Genomic DNA, 13,190 nt, shown 5'->3' with positions numbered 1-13,190 from the left:
GGCGCCTGGGTGGCTCGGTTGGTTGAGCATCTGCCTTCGGCTCAGGTCCTGATCCCACAGTCCTGGGATCGAGCCCTGCATTGGGCTTCCTGCTCAGCATGCAGCCTGCTGCTTCCTCTCCCCCTACTCATGCTTGCTTTCTCTCTAGTGTGCACTCTCAAATAAGTAAATAAAATCTTTAAAAAAATAAAAAGATAAAGTTTATTTATTTTCAAGTAATCTCTACACCCAGTCTGGGGTTCGAACTCCCAACCCCACGATCAAGAGTCACATTCTTCTCCAACTGAGCCAGCCGGGCACCCCTCCATAGGCTGTTTTAAAGTTTCGCACAGTGTTAGCTTACACTCTCAGATAGCTGTCCCTTGGTGGCTCCTGCCTTGGTTGGCCTCCAGGTCCAGGCCCTTAGTGGCCGTTAGTTACCGGTGCTTGTGCTCTGGCCTGGACCACAGCAAATGCACACGGGCGTACCGTCTTATCACAGGCTGCACACGTCACCTTCAGGTGATCTTTGGGGCACTGGAGGGCTACCCCAGAAGCCTCACCGTCCCAGGCCCCTCCGCAGGCCTTTCGTGGGAACTTTCTGACGTTCTGGATGCTTCCTCTGTATGGTGTTCACTTCTATTTGCTCAGATGCAAACGTTCTACGGTAATTTCTTATATTCAGTATGTAACAGAAGGGGAGTTATCCGGTCACGATGGAACGTGAGGCTGCTCCTTCCTTCACCCTGACCAGGCAAACTTCTCAGCTCCAGATCAAAATTGTCATGCCAAGAGAGGGAAGGGTCAGAAGACTGGCAAAGGAAAAATCCATCTGTGTTCCCATGGTTCCTCAGTCTCAACACCATGGGAATAAAAGATGGTGTTTTGCATCTCTTAATTTAAATGAAAATTTGTTTATTTGCCTTTATCTTTTTCTGTCTGCTTTTGTTTCCAAAGACCCTTTTATTATAGAAATGAATATATTAATTTTTGAAGCGTACTTGTAAGTGAAGTGCTTTAAAAATGTGTGAAAATTCTGAACATGGGAGAGCCTCATTTCCTTCGGCATGGGAAAGCCAACACTTAATTTTCATTATGACACAAAACAACCAATTAGGAAAATCATGAATTGGTGCTGTTCAAGTCCTCCGTTCTTGGTGATCGTTGTTAGCAAGAGAAAATATTGAGAATTCTTGAGTTTTGCATTTAACGCCCGGAAAGGTATTTTCATGTGCTAACAATCGTAAACCAAGCAGAAGGACTCTCGGCACTGTTGGCCAAGGAGCTGGTCTCAGCACAAGTGTGGCTTTGACATTTGCTCCTTCCTGGTGGCAGCCCCCAGCCTCACCAGACTCATGCCCGGGCCCTGGACTTCCTCGTGCTAGAAGACTTGCTTTCTTAGTTTGTGACCTCACAGGCCCTTCACTCTTCATCTCTCTCCTTCCCTCAGAGCCCCAGAGAATATTTTGCTGGGGGGCCCAGACGGAAAACCTAAAATTTCAGGCCCACAATTCCTTAGCCTCACATCCAAACTGTAGAAAGTTCTGGAACCTTTAATTCTTTGGTGACCCATTTGGCAGCAGATTTTTGACCTGGCCTGAATTGTTGAGGGTAATTTTTTATCATGTATGTTCATCCAGTTGGGCAACCACGTTCCTCCTGTGTCCTGGTGCAGAAATGTTAATGATTGATCTGGGGGCCCACTATAACATGGTGTAAGCACTCTCTTGCTTCTTTTTTTTTTTTTTTTTAAGTTTTTTTTTTTTTTTNTTTGACAGAGACAGTGAGAGAGGGAAAACAAGCAAGGGGAGTGTGAGAGGGAGAGGCAGGCTTCCCACTGAGCAGGGAGCCCAGTGCAGGGCTCGAACCCAGGACCCTGGGATCATGACCTGAGCCGAAGGCAGACACTTAACGGCTGAGCCACCCAGGCACCCCAGCACTCTATTGCTTCTTAAAGATCCAAGTGCATCTTTCTGAAGCTCACCTGGCCCCTGGGTACTGGAAAAGTGGGGTGGGCCTGTGCTAATGGCACTTGAGGCTAGCCTTGCACTGTCTGATCAGAGGGTGGGGCCCATGGAATTGATGGAGGACATGTGACCAGGGTGTGACCTTGTCACCCTTGGGTTGGACTGCCCAGAGTTCCCTGGGGAAAGGTGAGCAGCCTTACCAAATGGCATATAGGTCTGGCTCCAGGAACCAGAGTGAAGCTTTATTTATTCTGGACGGGTCCTGCCACTTACCTGTGCCTGGGTAAGGGGTGTCACCTCTACACCTTATGATATGCCACCTGATGTCTGAACCGGGGGTTTCCCCTTCCAAAAGAAGACCCTAAATATGCCCAAAAACGACTGAAGAAATAAAGAGCCATAGTAGTAGCTTCGAGACATTTGCAAAATTGACTTCAGTAAGCTTACTTCCCACAATTGATCTTCCCCCGAAGCTTCCTTTTCTTCCTTAAAATGCAGCTTTAATAATTTTGTTAATTGTGGTGTGTCAACCATTTACCGAAGGCTAAGCCAGTGTGTTTCCTGTTGATCCCTGACCCCTGTAGAATATTTCTTCAGATAAGAGTTTACCAGACAAAACCCAGATCCCCTGTTCTAAGTATTCTACCCAGCTGTCTCTCCAAGAAAGGAGTCCATTGTTCCTGTTTGGCTTTTGAAAATGCTGGAACAGGTCCTTTTGTGGTAGCCTGAAGACCAGTGACTCTACTGGGTCTCAGTGAAGAGGCAGCATTTTTCTGGGCAGTTGGCCTCGGTGGGCCAGCATTGTCAAGGCCCTAGTTAAATATGCTGGCCTTGCCCATATGCTGGATGGCACACCACCCGCAGGGTCCTTGCGCATGCCAGCAGGTGCCTGGCCTGCTGCCCTGCTGGGTCACTCTCAGGTTGGTGAACAAGCCTGTGGACATCACTAGAGCCTTGTAGGATGGGGTGAAGGAGACCCGAGCAGTGGTGCCATCACCCCCTTAGGGATCCCAGCTCTGAAAGGTGGGAGCTGTTGTACCCACGCTGCTGGGGACCGTGGGGGCCTTTCCTCCTTGCATCGGATCATCTCAACCTCTCAGACGGTGGCTCTAGCCCCCTTGCGGGCATAACAGTGCAACATATTGAGGACGGCAAGGGTTCACTCGGAATTTGGCAGCACTTGCTTGATTGTGACGTATCAGTTCGTCAGCAGATCGTACACCTTGGTCTCTCTTTATTAACATAATGGTTAAGTAGATTTCCTTAAAAAGAACTGAAGCGATCGCCATGGTTTTAGAGGAATTTTCATTTGGTGAGACATCAGTTACTTGGTGTAACTTCTTATCATCGGCCTAATGTTTATGAAGACTAGGTGTTAGAATAAAGAAACTGAGGGCATCTTTAAAACTTGTAAGTTTATGAATGTAAATGAGCAAGGACTCGGGGTTTCTGTGTGTTGTGGAGGTTTGGTCCCAGCAGGGGGCTGTTAATGGTCATATTTAGTAAAATCCGCCCACCCAGATTTTAGACCTCGTTGGACGAGGGGAACGAGCCATTTCTCTTGTACTCACTTTCGGGTGTCTGTTTTGTGTTTGATATACAAGCAAGGGGTCCTAAAATGTAGTGTGCTCCCTGTTTGCTGCCGCTTTTAAACCTCCAGTGTCTCTTGGAAACCCACGTGGAATGCATCTCCCACCCTTGCCGCTGCTTTTTGGTGGTGACGAGAATCTAAGTATCTTTCGTAGGCAGGCGTCTTTCTCCTTCTGAAATGACCCAAAGTCCCTGATCCCAAGCCTTTCAGCCCTGGATCACCCCTCATCTCAAGCAAATAAAAGGTTGGGTAGGCCCTTCAGTGGTTTGCCCTGCAATTTTAGGATCTCCCTTTCTGAGAAGACGGTGGGCTTTTTTCCGTGAGGTTTGGCATCGGTGATCCTGCTAAGAAGACCTGACTGCCCTGACGCTTCTTGAGTTCCACCGAGGTCACCCCCCAGCCTCAGCCGGAGGGAGCGGTGTCCACGGCCGGCTCCCACGGGCAGGGAACATAAAAAATACCCGCCACCTTTTTTCTTTTTTCTACAGACAAAGAGCCTGCTCCCCTCGGTCATTACGCAAGTAGGTTCTAGAACTCTACTCCCGTCTGCGACAACACCACGACCATGGTTCCGAGTCGTACAGTTTGCACCAAAGAGGGACAGTGGGACCCTCCCCTTTGCTATGTGTACCTCGATTTGTTAAACACAGAAGAGATAGTGTCAACTGATGATAGTGGGAATCAATTTGGGGGCAGAAAAGGGCCAGATTTGTGAGTGGAGACTGATACAAGGTAAAGGCAGAGGGTGGCTTTTGGAGCGAGCCCTGCCCGGGGAGCCCGGGACCGGCGTGGAGGACACGGGGTGCTGGCCATTCAGAGACCGAAGCTCGCGGCTCCGCTCTGAGGAGGGCCTTTCCCTGTCATCAGGAAGAGGGTTATGCTAATTAAGTCCTCATAAATAGCTTGCTCCCTGGGAGAGCCAAGGAAGAAAATGTCACATTTCATACATTCTTGCTTCAGAAGAGATACTGAGGAGAAGGGGACGAGGCTCCGAGAGTGAGCGGTCACTGCCACGAGGTCCTGACTGGACTCCGCCTGGTGGCCTGGTGAGCCTGAATTCACTGTCCGTGTGGGCGGGTGCCACAGCCGGGGCGGCCCCACGGAGGGGCCAGCGTAGAGACCCCCACCCCACTACACACACCCCCCAACCCCCAGAAATACCCAGACATGGGAGTCCACTGCCCTTTTTCTTCATTTTCTTTAAATAATAGGACGCAGACTATTGGTGTAAGCCGATGCCTGATCTTTCCTCTGATTGCATAATCGAGATTCTACTTATCAATTTTTCAGGATGCCATCTAATTATACAAATTAAAATTCAAAGGAAAGCAAAAAGAATGATTAGGCCTCACTTGGGGAATTGGAGGAGGAGGGTGTGAAAGCCAGCTTGCTGAGGATGATAATGCTGTCATTTTTCATCTCTGAGGCACTTCACAAATATTAACTAATTAATTCTCTCACCCCTCGGCTAACACGAGGTTCTGACTTCATGCCAGCGTGGAGGAGAGGGGCCCTGCGCTGCCGCTCAATGATCAGAACGCGGGACCCAAGCAGATGGAAATTGCCGGGCCGGGCTCTGGGGCCCAGGGCCGCCCCGTGGCCATCTCGTGAGCGCCAGCGCTCGCGTGCAAGGGAGAGGCCTTGCTGCCCCTCTCTCTGGGACTCTTGTCTCCAGTTTGCTCACATTAGGAACCCCTTCGGTCCTTTGTGGTGTTGTCTTTACTAAAGCCCAGCAAAAGCAAAACCAGAGTTTTTCTGTAATGTGTCCATCACATCTGCACCAGGGACCTCCCAAGTGTTGACCTGCTTGCTTTCGGATGACCTTCATGTCCCTAGTCTGCTGTGGCCAATTCAGGTTTAGGGAACTCCCCAGGTTTGGAAAGGGCTTCGTATCTCTGGAATGTTGCATTAATTATTTATGTGATTGGAAATTGTGCTTTTTCCTTAGCTCTTAAAAAAAAAATCATGTAATTATTGCCATAAATCTTTGGGGTGTGCCTCATTGCTGGGAAATTAGCCATTAACTACCAGGAAGTCTGGCTTCTCCTAGTCAGACCTGTATTCTGACCTTTGATAAAGTAACTCCCAGCGTTTTACATAATTGATGACCATACATCATAATCCTCCTTATTAACCCTGGAGCCTCACTTTTGTCTCCTGTCCCCCCTCATTTGCTGGGTAACTAAGGACAACTTTTTCGTGCGTGTGTGTGTTGTTAAAATAATACCACAGCAATGAGTCAAAAGCTCGGACATTGTGGGGGGCAGACAGTGACTTGTGGCCTCGACTGGTGCATAGAATGAGCCAGAGGGTGAGGGTCAGAACCTTCCAGAACACAACACCTGCCTCCACAAACAAGCTGGGCAGCAGCTCCCCGTTCCTCAGGTGGCATGTGGCTTTCCCTCTGGAGAGTCCCGCAGCCCTCTACCCAAATGGGAGCCAACCCTCTTCTGTCTCGTTTCTGCCTGAAACGCTGTGGGTGCGCTTGGACAGGCGTGGGCCCAGTCGCCGCTCCCCCGTATCAAGGCCAGCAGCCTGGACCCTGCCGTCACAGTGCCATCTGTGGCTCCCTCCAGATGCCGCAGAGGCCCAGGAAGATGGCCCTGGACACGCTTTGCCTAGTTGGTTAGGTGGCGCATGGCTTCCTGCCCCGTTCTCTCACAGTGGGGTCAGGAACACTAAGTGTGCAGAGCAGCGGCTCTGGGGGGACGTTTTGTAAACTGCCTGGTGGAAGGCCTTGAGAGAGCTTGTCCCGAAGCCCCCGGCTGGGTGTCTGTCTCAGTGCCAGTGGGCCTGGGACCTACTCCCCTGATGGTCCCGGTTGGTCCGGAGTCTGTCCCGCTTGAGGCTCCCGCCCTCTGTGTTCAGCGCTGGCCCTGCAGCGTGGTCTCCGGTGTTGGAGTACAAATTATTAATGGTTCAGGTTGTCAGCAACTGGTGTGGACAGCCCTGAAGTTCAAAGCAAGAGCTCTAGATGCAGCCGTTTACTGCTTGCAAAAACAAACAACAATTGTCCTGTGCGTCCGCTCCCTTCCTGTCCGAGACGAGGGCGGGAGACGGGTACAGTGGACTCGAACAATCTCTGTCTCCCGTGTTGGAGGGAGGAGAGCGAGCGCTGGTGGCAGGTCCCCTTGTAGGAAGTGGCAGTAAAGTCCTGAATGACCTGTTGTCCTTGCCCCCAGGGTGTCCAGAGAGTAAGGATTCTTTTCTCCTTGTTTCAGGGTTCATAGTGGCGTAATGCCCACAGACTCCTGCGTGTTCCCCTAAGTTCTTAGAGGACCGCTTTGCCTTTTGAATCAGAGAGTTGCAAAGTTCGATAAAGAATGGCCCTTGTGGATAAGCACAAAGTCAAGCGACAGCGATTGGACAGAATTTGTGAAGGTAAGAGCCAGCGTGATTGGCGGTTTGTAACCAAAGGTGCATAGTCCCGCCCTGGAACCCTCGCCCCACTCACTGCTGACCCGTGGGGGCCTGGTTCCCAGTTCAGACTGAAACCCACTGCAGCCAGAAACCCCCGGTCCTTTGTGGTGTTGTCTTTACTAAAGCCCAGCAAAAGCAAAACCAGAGTTTTTCTCCCTGCGCAGGTCCTGGGCCGCGTGGTCAGCAGACCTGACCTGTGCGCAGGGGTGCCCGGCTTCCAGGGGGAGGGGTGGGACTAGGAAGACAGCTGGGGAGGGAGTGGCCCTCGGTCTGTTTCTTGTGCACACCCTGAGGTCCCCCTGCAGATGGGAGGACACTGTGTAACAGGGCCATCTTTTTTCACTTTCTGAGGTTTCCGGACTTTTATCTGTTTCCGATTAAGATATTTACAGTGATGAATTCCAAGATATTCCTGAAGAGCCCAGTGCTGCCCCTCATTATGTGTTCACATCCCTGGTATCTTTGAAAACGTCTGGAAGTGTTTTATTCATGAAAGGAAAAATAAACATAATTAAAATCTAATGGAGACCTGGGGACGAACCTCTGAGATGTTGATTAAACACCAACCCCTCCTAATTAGGGAGCGGTAAGAAATCCAGAGCGCACGGCCCCAGGCGTCGGGTTGACCGATCCTGGCAGCCACGGCCATGCTGCCCACTGGGTCAGCCCAGCCTGGTGACTGGTGACTCGGCTGCAGGGTCTGTGACAGGGGCCACGGAGGGGAGCCCGCCAGGCAGGGTGGGCTCCACAGCTCCCCCACCCCCACCCCGCATGCGCTCGCACACTGCATGGCCCACAGCTGCCCACACGGAACGGTTTGTCCAAGAAGCAGGTGTGGCTCCAGCCACACGGGGTGGAGGCATCAAAGACGTGTTGTAGTGTGTGACTGTGCCCAGCAAGAGCTCCGAGACCCCAGAGCAAAGCTGTGCTCACTGGCCCCCAACAGCCCTGGGCTCCTGCTGCCGTGTGGGGGTTTGGGATTTAAAGGTTTTGATAAACATGACAAAATTTTGAAACCTGCGGAAAGATCGATGGACTACAGTGGACGCTGAGACTCCCTTCAACTGCGTGTACCAGTTGAGAGCATGTGCTGTCACGTGCTTTCCTAGAGATGTACAGATAGCGGGTGTGTGTGTGTGTGTGTGTGTGTGTGTGTGTGTGTGTGTATGTGTATGGGCGGACTTTCCAGAACGATGGAAAGAAAGTTGTAGATGCAGCAGTTCACTCCTAAGGACCTGTGGTGTGTGTCCCCTTTTAGCACCTCTCTGGATGTAAACATAGCACCATGATGCCCCCGCCCAGGGGTCTGAACCTCACTGCGGCCTTCTCTCACACAGACCGCCTGTTCTCATCGTTCCCACCCATCTGTTTCCAGCTGCTTGGTTTGTGCGGAAACTCATCAAGGGACACATTTAGTTGTCATGTCTCCTTGGTCCCCTTCGTCTAAACATTTTTTCTTGGCCTTTTTGACTTTCAGAAGCACTGATGCTCCTTGAAGAGCCCAGGCCAACTGGTTGGTCATGTCCCCCCTTCTAGGTTCATCCGATCGTGTGGGGATTTATTAAATTTACTTTTGACCTCCAATGGAAAGGTGCTTCATTTTAGGCTACTGGGGCCCCTGTTCGGGGAAAACTTACTGAATCAGCTATCCAAGGCTCACGTGTGGAATCCCTGGGGTGCTGATCCCGTGCCCCACCCCCTGCCCCAGGATCCCAGGATTTATCTAGACGTACCCCATTGGGGACGAGAATGGGATTGGAGAGCCTGTGGCCTTCCCCTCTATATTGTTAGAGTTGTCAGCAAGGGCAAACCCACTGACCGCTCTTTCGGACCCCCTCTCCTGAGCGTGGTCCACCAACCTCCCACCCACTTCTTATAACCGAAATTGCGGTATCTGCTTCATGAACGGCATTCCTGAGCTGGTGGCAGCTACAGTTTTTAAAGTTTCTCAGTAGGCGCCATCAAGACAGACTTGGTAAATTCAGTCACTTGGGTGTCACTTGTAATCCACCATCCCAAACATTGGCTTGCTGTCCCGTCCCGTATAACAGCTGTCGTAAGGACCTTCGTTGGTGACCCTCGTGTTCGGACACCGACAGAGCATCTTTTTCGGGCTGGGACAGGTGGCCACTGCACAGAGCAGTCGGTCTATGTGCCCGGGAACCCAGGCAGTCTGCTCTTCCTTATGTGGCCTTTCTCTCAAATCAGTGCCATCGATTCGGTTCTTTCTCCCTCCTGAAGGTCTCGTGCGTCTGCATCCCTGGCTTCAGACTGTCCCCAGTGTCTGTTCTGTAAAGCTGAACTTTAACATCCTTCTAGAAAGTCCAGGGAGCTCCGCAAACTATTGTCTCCTTCCCTCTCCCAGTGCCCACCCCCTGCCCCGGACTTCCTGTAGCTGTTTATTTTTAGATTTTTATGATGAAAAGCATGAAAGCTGCCTTGCTCTGTTGTAGCCGCTCTGGGCGCATAGGAGCTTTGTCATCTCGGCTCTGGGAACAAATCTCCAGAATTCTGTCCTCCCACCTACCTGAAGACCCCAGTGCGCAAACCCCGGCTATGGGATCCCATGCCAGACAGGCCCTCCTGGGTCCCGCTCCTTCCCCCTCCCCCGTTTAATGAACACTTTTGCTCCAGCCTAGCCAGTCTGGCACAATCCGATATCATCCCTGCACGGATGCTGCTTCCAGAACTCGTACCTGCCTTCCAAGGCCCGGCCTCTTCCTCCTAGAAACATCAGGGTCTCTTCCTGAACCCCAGCCCACTGGGGCTACTCCTAGCCACTCTCCCCTTTGTGGCTCTGAGTTGCAGTCAGGGGAAGGCAGGGTGTAGAGGGCAGAATTTGCGGCACCTTCGCATCCCCTTCCCCCGCCCCCACCACGCTTCTGTCGTGATTTAAGCACAGGACAGAGGAGAGCTTTGCTTCTCACCAGCTAGTCCTTGGGACTCCATCCAAATCGGTTGGAATAATGGTCTTTCAAGCTGACTTAAAAGCCAGATTTTAATTTTTCTTTTTAAAGCGACCTCTCTATTTTGATATTTATAATTTGTTCTCCGCTCTTTCTGATGCCTGATATCAAACAGACCTAGGGTGCTATTGTGTAAGAATTATTATGGAGCAGGGTCTGATAACAGGCACTGGTCAGGACCAGGTTGCCGTCTCCTCTTTTTGGTGTGTAATTTAGGTCTTCGTTTCCCACTCTGTTGAGTTTGCTGGCATAATATATTGCATTCGCGAATTGCACCGTCAGAGTTTCACTCAACTACATCGTGGCAGAGCTGGTGTGATTTGCCCCAGATATCTTTTGGTCAGAGAAGAGGGCTTACTATCATTCAGTATTGCAAAAGTAGCCCAGAAAAGCATTTTCTGGAAAGCATTTTCTGGGTTTGTAGGAGGGTAATATACCAGAATGGCTTTGCTGATGACTTTGTTAGAACATCTTATTGTGGGTTATGGTAGAATAAATCACTAAACACCATCCTTTCCTGTGGCTATGGAGAATGTAATTTGGAAAAAGTAGACATTTCATTTTACTTTATTTTGTTAGAGCGTCTTACACGCGTGGAAAAATGGTCTTGGTGATTGCGTCAGTTGAGCTGTGATTAGTGCCCCCTTTAGAACATAACTCAGGAGAGGACTCGCCCTCTGCCGGAAAAAATGAGTGATGTGAACCTCCTTTTAAATAAACAGTCCTGTGCGGTGTGTCTTGCCTCTAGAATGTTTTCATGAGCACAGAGGTAAAAGGAGGTGAGAAGGGGCTGGTTAAATGGATGTGGGGAAAATAGAGACCAACTGATACCTGTTGAACACATGAGTAGTTATAAATTCTGGGAATCTCTCTATGTCAATTTCATCACCAAGGAGGACAAGAGGAGTCAGAAAATGCTGCAGGGGTGAGGTAAAAGAAGACCTTGCCCTAGTGGTGGTCTGCTCTTCTCAGTGGGATGAGCCTGTCACCACGAGAGTACATCCCAGCGCAACATTCCCCTGAGAAAGTTTATCTGTGGTCCTGGAATGTTCTAGAAGCAAAGCTGTCTCCGAGCCTCCAGGTTTTCCAGATGGCTGAGGTGATGGAGGCATTGGGGACGACTGGGGGATCTTCCCTCACAGCAGCCTCGTTGCACAGCTCACACCCACAGGAGCCCATAGAGCATGACTGGCCAGTATTTCCCCACAGGTAGCGAGGAGTCGACAGACCCAGGCCAGAGTCATTTGTCTTTTATTTTTATGCTATTTTGTTTTACCTGTTTTGGTCTCGAAAGCACTTCACAGCACTTTGCACAGAAACCGTGTTGAAGCTGGCCATCTCTAGGTAGTCCACAGTCGTTTCTAATAAATATCCTTAAATAGCCCCAAAATGTGGATTTTAAAAGGGGGATTCATAATGTTGCTATACATTATAATTATATGTTTGGCTCAGGCAATTATGCACATTTCCAGTAATTATGTGATTAGCGATAATTACATTAGCTATGTAAATATACAATAGTCAGCTAGACATGACTTTAAACTCCAGGCATAAACGAATCTTCTGCGACAATGTGCTCCACGTAAAGGATCCATACAGGGAGGGAGTGTGGCCAAGTTGAAGCTTAATGGAAGTTATTTGCAAGGGATAAAAATCCACATTTTCCCTTGTCTGCTCATGGCTGCTCCCCTGGGGTGCCCGCTGTCATTGGGTTCCTAGAATTGCCCACATTCAGTCAGGCCCTCAGTGTCTGCAGATGAGAGTCAGGTGAAGGGTTTTCTCCTCTGTCTCTACTCACCTGTAACATGCAGACTTCAGCTTTTCTCTGCACTTGCCGATTCACTGAATGGGCTCTCGCTGCGGTTGGCAGGTTTCTTTACACTCCCCGTGTTTCTGCGAGCAGCGTGTCAGGGCCGCCCGTTTCCCCCTGGGGTTTGGGGGTGTGGCGTGTTTAGCCAGTGGCTGCTGCTTCTGCCCTCTCCCCCAGCACAGTGGGTCTTGCCCTGCCTCAGGTTGGCAGCCCCCTGTCTCTGTCCGTGTTTGGGATCAAACTTCCCGGGTGCCCCAGAGCCGCTTGTGTCTCCTGACTTGGCTTTGCGTGCATTTCATTTGGTCACAGCACCTTTGAGGAAAGGCTGTCTCCTTTCAGGCTCAGTCAGCGCCTCACAGAAGCCCGGGTTCCAATGGACCCAGGCCTAGTTTCCTTCGTCAGAGTGGGTCCGAGGGCGTAGAGCAGTCGTGGCTTTCGCAGAGCCAGAGGCCTGCACGCAAATGTGGAGGATGTTCCTGGGCTTGGGTAGGTCCCAACACAGCTCAACCTAATTATAGGTACTTGGGGTGACTATGGAACCAGAACCCCAGGGTACGCTTGGCTGCCCGCTCTTCGCACTGTGACTCCTTTTTCAGAAACTGTGAGGGTTACATGGAAATGAGGCTCCTGTTTCTGATTGTTTTATACCCAGGTCACCAAACCATGATTTTAGGAACATCCTGACGTTAATGGGGCTCTTGCTATAACAAACCGAGGCCCAGCTGGGTCCAGGCAAGAGTTCGGCTCAGCTCCACCAGCCAGGCTGTGAGGTCGCGGGAGGAGGGGGGCGCGTTCTGCGTATCCATGTGCACCCGGTCAGAGTGATCTCCACTCCTCCCTGTCCCTCTTGCCATGTCTCTTGCTCATCGGAGTGACTGGGCTCGTTTCCCATGCCCTGGTTGGAGAGGTGTGTGTGCCAAGAGGGTCCTTCCCATTCGGACCCTGGAATAGGGGAAGCAGATTCTCAAAGCAGGGTGGAGAGTTAGTCTTCTCACTTCCCACAGGTCTTGGCAGCCCATCTCGTGACAGCCGCTGGGGCCCGCGTGCTGACACAGTGCACGGCAGGCTGAGGCAGTCTGGACTGTTGCCAGGCAGTGTCGGATAGTGGGGCCCCGGGTCATCGTGCTTCAGCGTGGGTGTGGGTTCAGAGGCCAGGGTGGTCATGGGTAGGGTCCTCCCGGTGACCCTGTACACCTGTCCTTTCCCCATCACCAAGTATGTGCCTTGAGAACAGGGCCTGGCTGTCCCCATCGAGTCCTGTGCTGTCACACCCATCTGGTCACCTTATAGTCCACGTGCTGAACAAACAAGCGTGTGATGGAGAAAAGGACGTGTCGGGAGGGACAGGGCTCTGTCACCTTAATTGAGGAAACCCTGGGCTGCCTCTGCCAACTGTTGTATTCCCTGGATTATTTCGGTGGTGTTCTCCCCTGAATAGGTGTCTATTTCTTTGGACT

At 51.0% G+C, this 13,190-nt stretch overlaps 1 protein-coding gene across 3 annotated transcripts in view; it reads left to right on the top strand.

The window, feature by feature from the left end:
- CTBP2 (C-terminal binding protein 2) overlaps window positions 1–13,190 on the top strand; it is a 109,725-nt gene that overhangs the window by 53,467 nt on the left and 43,068 nt on the right. For 2 of the 3 annotated variants that reach the window (XM_011234056.3, XM_034663405.1), the window contains exon 2: window positions 6,759–6,918. The exons of the other annotated variant lie outside the window; for it this stretch is intronic. In XM_011234056.3, the coding sequence (XP_011232358.1) occupies window positions 6,861–6,918 (58 nt within the window). In that variant the 5' untranslated portion in view covers window positions 6,759–6,860. The remainder of the gene's footprint in view (window positions 1–6,758; window positions 6,919–13,190) is intronic. 3 annotated transcript variants of the gene reach the window in all.

Source organism: Ailuropoda melanoleuca, chromosome 6 (assembly GCF_002007445.2).
Source record: "Ailuropoda melanoleuca isolate Jingjing chromosome 6, ASM200744v2, whole genome shotgun sequence".
Lineage (NCBI taxonomy): Eukaryota > Metazoa > Chordata > Mammalia > Carnivora > Ursidae > Ailuropoda > Ailuropoda melanoleuca.
The sequence above is the reverse complement of the archived record's forward strand: the minus strand, read 5'-3'. Positions and strand labels throughout refer to the sequence as shown.